General features: G+C 35.4%; 1 protein-coding gene across 1 annotated transcript in view; it reads right to left on the bottom strand.

Moving 5' to 3' along the window:
• Positions 1 to 1,645: 1,645 nt before the first annotated feature.
• The window catches only part of LOC106470905, an 81,271-nt gene continuing 77,810 nt past the window's right edge, over positions 1,646 to 5,106 (bottom strand). Inside the window, exon 4 of the mRNA XM_013931482.2 lies at positions 1,646 to 2,787. Within this exon, the coding sequence (XP_013786936.1) occupies positions 2,684 to 2,787 (104 nt within the window). The 3' untranslated portion in view covers positions 1,646 to 2,683. The remainder of the gene's footprint in view (positions 2,788 to 5,106) is intronic.

Below are 5,106 nucleotides of genomic sequence, written 5' to 3'. Positions count from 1 at the left end.
GGGGAAAAAAAAAACACTTGAGCTTGGCGATATAAAGACATTGTGATAGCTGAGTTACACGGCAAGTTTCCGAAATGTTCAGTTCAGTTTTATCGAGTTCACCCAGTATATGTTCTGTAATCTAACACCTCGTACATAGCACGAATAACTAATGTAGACCACCTTTAACTCCACATTCTCTTTCTGTACAAAGTATGTGACAATGACCTAAGGTGGGTTTACGAATATTTTACCCGTGATAATTAGTGACGTAGATTCAGAACTAATAGGTGAAGATCTGTTAAGGTTTTGCGAGATTCTTTATATGCTTTCTGGACTCTTGATCGAATAAAATGTAAGTGATCACGATTTTATTCATTATGTGTTTGATTCATTTTACCGAATCTCACGTACGTTACTCGCCATGGACTATGTGTTTGATTCATTTTACCGAATCTCACGTACGTTACTCGCCATGGATACCTTAAATGCTCTACATTAAAGGTTATATTTATATCATGTATTTCTATATATGCAAACTTAAGAGCGAAGAAGTTGACGCTGAAATTCTTTTTATTAAACAAAACTGTAACTCCCGTATATGAAGGAAACCACGCATTCGGTTGCTGTAACGTTGAAACGTGTTAATAAAACGAAACCAGCATTAACACGTTTATTTATTTACGCAAATAAAAGTAAAAATAGTCTCTGTTATAGTGTTTACAATAAGCTTACCACGTAATCTTGAAAGTAAGTAAACCTAAAAGTACATAAGTATAGGAATGTTTAAGTACACTATTAGGAACACACTCTTCCCTAAAGTGGCTAATATCTAGGAAGGAAATCACACGTCATATAACTTTGTGTGAACTATCGACAAACATGCAACGCAACATTTAAGGAGTACCAGTCAACACTATTCTTCTGACACACCAGCATGTGTAACCCCCATTATTCAAACCTCATCTCCAGCATAACTAGTGCTTGCGCCCTCCTTCTGACACACCAGCAGGTGTAGCCCACATTATTCAAACCAGGGAGGGCTGCTGCATCTCCAGTACAACTAGTACTTGCGCCCTTATTCTGACACACCAGCAGGTGTAGCCCACAGTATTCAAACCAGGGAGGACTGCTGCATCTCCAGTATAACTAGTGCTTGCGCCCTCCTTCTGACACACCAGCAGGTGTAGCCCACATTATTCAAACCAGGGAGGACTGCTGCATCTCCAGTATAACTAGTGCTTGCGCCCTTATTCTGACACACCAGCAGATGTAGTCCCCCCATTATTCAAACCAGGGAGTGCTGCCGCATCTCCAGTATAACTAGTGCTTGCGCCCTTATGTGAAATTGATATTACTTTACTATCGTGACTTATTAATTAGCGTCACACAGTCTTAACGTATTTCGTGTATACTATATGACATACTAGTAGGATTCATTAAATAGGACCATAATACTTACCTCTCACAAGGCATAAATACGATGATTAAGCTGTAGGAAAAAATTCTGTAAACGGAACACCAGTTTTAATGCGCCATAGTATTATGTGCGGATTAAATCGAAATGCTTCACTCAGCTTTAATGCCTACTCAGCTGTGACTTCCATAATTTGTACTAGTATATAAACACGATCACAAGCTCAATAAAACTAGCAGACAAGTATTGGGTTTTTATTATTCTTTAATGGTTACACTTACATTGACATTGAGTAGGTAACAGTGGCTTTATTATGATATATATATATATATGCATTTTAATGCCTATATTTATATATACACACATATACATACAAACACTCACACACACATATATATAGACATCCCTAATTAAAAGCTATCGGGATTAAGATATCAAGACATAGATTGATGAATATACATCTTGTTTGAAAATAATTTGACATTTCGGGTTACTCTGTACACTCGTGTTCACAATAAAAAAAAGAGCACCGTAATAAAGGGGAAAATATAGATTAAACGATATGAATATACATGTATAGATATATTTCATTATTATATATATATTTTGCCTGATAGAGGATTGGCTGATATGTAAGTACCTGTGGGATAAACTTGATATTAAGGTCAAGTCAAGGGTATTTCTAGAAAACCGAGATTAAACTGATCAACGATGTATTTGGGTGCTAGATATTAAGGCTAATATCGAATAAGCTAAGATTTACAAGAGACTTGCATTAATTTCATAAAGTAAATTAGGGTCACATGAAGTTCGTAAAGGATCAACTTGAAATCGAATGAAACGTGAGACAGACACTGCATCAAGGTAATTTAAGGATAAGATCATTAAGAACTTGAAGTCCTATCAATAATGAGTAAAAATCCAGATCAGATTTTACTTAGAGTCAAGATAAATATATTAGATAGTCTCATAAAGGAGAGCCGGAACTCAGGTCAAATAACACGAAGGCTAGAGTTAGGACAGAGAGTTACAAAGTGGATAAAATAAAGAATAAATAATAATTTTCTTGCTGGTCAGATGAGGGGTTCGCTTCTTGAAAGCCTGTTTTATAACGTAAACCACGTAAATTGTTCCTGTTGTCATAGAACCTAGTTTGATGGTAAATTGAAATCGTAGTATGTGACGGGCACTTGATAGTCGAAAAGTTAGAAACTGAAATAATCTCGAACCCAGCAAGTCCTCTTGTTCGCGGTATCCAGTGTATCTTTCTTCTTTGCTATGCTTGCTTCACATTCTGATTGTTCTCGAAGTTTCCGGATATACACGAGGAATTCCGATAATTGCTGAAGACAAAGGCTCATCCTGCCACATTCCATAGACATCAGCAGACACTGTTTAAAAATAAAATATATTATCTATCTATCTAAATGTTAGCACTAAACATTACTATTACCATTGACGGCGTGGGACCAATAGGTATAAAAGTAGTTGCCTAACAAGAGTATAGGATGTAGAATTATTGACGGACTTTTCTCTATATTAAAATAGTTTTATTGCAAGCTTTCGGCCCTCTTACCGGAGCCTTCATCGGGCAACAATGCATTGTTGCCCGATGAAGGCTCCGGTAAGCGAAAGCTCGCAATAAAAGTATTTTAACGTAGAGAAAAGTCCGTTTATTATTCTACATATTAACTTATCTACGTTATGAGTCTTAAACAATAAGAGTATAGGAATGCTATTTGTTTTCAAGTAAATACTTTTAACCTGTATGAAAAACGACTGTACGTAAAATATACTCCGTATCTATAAAACGACAAAATGTAAAATGTACTCCGTATTCATAAAACGATAAAGCAAAATATAGAACATACTCCGTACTCATAAAGCGACTATATGTAAAATGTACTCCGTTCTCATAAAGCGACCATATGTAAAATATACTCGGTACTCATAAAGCGACTATATGTAAAATATACTCCGTATTCATAAAGCGACCATATGTAAAATGTACTCCGTTCTCATAAAGCGACCATATGTAAAATATACTCGGTACTCATAAAGCGACTATATGTAAAATATACTCCGTATTCATAAAGCAACTATGTTAAAACACACTCCGTACTCATAAAGCGACTGTATGTAAAATATACTCCGTATTCATAAAGCGACTATATGTAAAATATACTCCGTATTCATAAAGCGACTATATGTAAAATATACTCCGTACTCATAAAGCGACTATATGTAAAATATACTCCGTATTCATAAAGCGACTATATGTAAAATATACTCCGTATTCATAAAGCAACTATGTGTAAAACACACTCCGTACTCATAAAGCGACTATATGTAAAATATACTCCGTATTCATAAAACGACTATATGTAAAACATACTCCGTATTTATAAAACGACAAAATGTAAAACGTACTCCGTATTCATAAAACGACAAAGCAAAATATAGAATGTACTCCGTATTCATAAAACGACTATATGTAAAATATACTCCGTATTCATAAAGCGACTATATGTAAAATATACTCCGTATTCATAAAACGACTATATGTAAAACATACTCCGTATTCATAAAGCGACTATATGTAAAATATACTCCGTACTCATAAAGCGACTATATGTAAAATGTACTCCGTACTCATAAAGCGACTATGTGTAAAATATACTCCGTATTCATAAAGCGACTATTCAACTGCAAACCAACTGAAATACTGTATGACGTCGCCTGTCACTGATGAGAAATTGAGTTATGGTTTTAGTGTTATCACAATAGTTATAGTTTTGTAGAATTGAGCCGGGTTTTGTATTATTGAATTATGACATACTAAAACGAATTTCGTAAAGCTTGAAATGGTTTACTTTGAGCTGTTCGACATGGGTTCCGACATTAAATCGTTACTTTGAGCTGTTCGACATGGGTGCCGACATTAAATCGCAATGAAAGGGCTTTAATATACACTTACAGATTCTAAAAAAAAATATATATATATATAAACAGTCACAGATCTTTAGAGACCACCTGCAAACAAATTTATATAATACAAGGCTTACCGATTTCCTGTTAGGGTAGTGTGATTGAAATCAAGTTTACCTGTTCCTTAAATACAGTTGTTTTTTGTACCGAGGCCTGGTGGTTAGGGCATTCGACTCACAGTATGCGGGTCATGGTTCATATTTATTTTAATTAAATCTCACTTCAAAGTAGATTCGGTTAAAGTATTCGTTTAAAATTAAAATAAGCTACACAATGACAATTATTAAAATATTATCACACTCTCGTGTGATAGACCAGGAACGCACTATGTGTTTTCCCTTACTTCAAAATTAGGGACAGATAGCGCAGATAGCCCTTGAATAACTTTGCGCGAAATTCAGACAAACAAAGCTTGCATTGATATAAGGATTCGCCAATACATGGAAATAAATCATGCACTAAAGACAACTACAAACACACCACCCCTACCGACACCAATATCACAACTTCACCTACCCAGCCCACACCTTAATTTACCTATGCAGCAGCATTTCGTTCACAACCACATAGTAAACAAATATCTTAAATCAAACGAATGCTCAACCTACAAATACCCCGCATCTAGATATACCAAAAACACCAGTGCTCAACCAACAAATACCCCGCATCCAGATATACCAAAAACACCAGTGCTCAACCAACAAATACCCCGCATCTAGATA

This window comes from Limulus polyphemus, unplaced genomic scaffold, assembly GCF_000517525.1.
Source record: "Limulus polyphemus unplaced genomic scaffold, Limulus_polyphemus-2.1.2 Scaffold4280, whole genome shotgun sequence".
NCBI classification, from domain to species: Eukaryota; Metazoa; Arthropoda; class Merostomata; order Xiphosura; family Limulidae; genus Limulus; species Limulus polyphemus.
The sequence above is the reverse complement of the archived record's forward strand: the minus strand, read 5'-3'. Positions and strand labels throughout refer to the sequence as shown.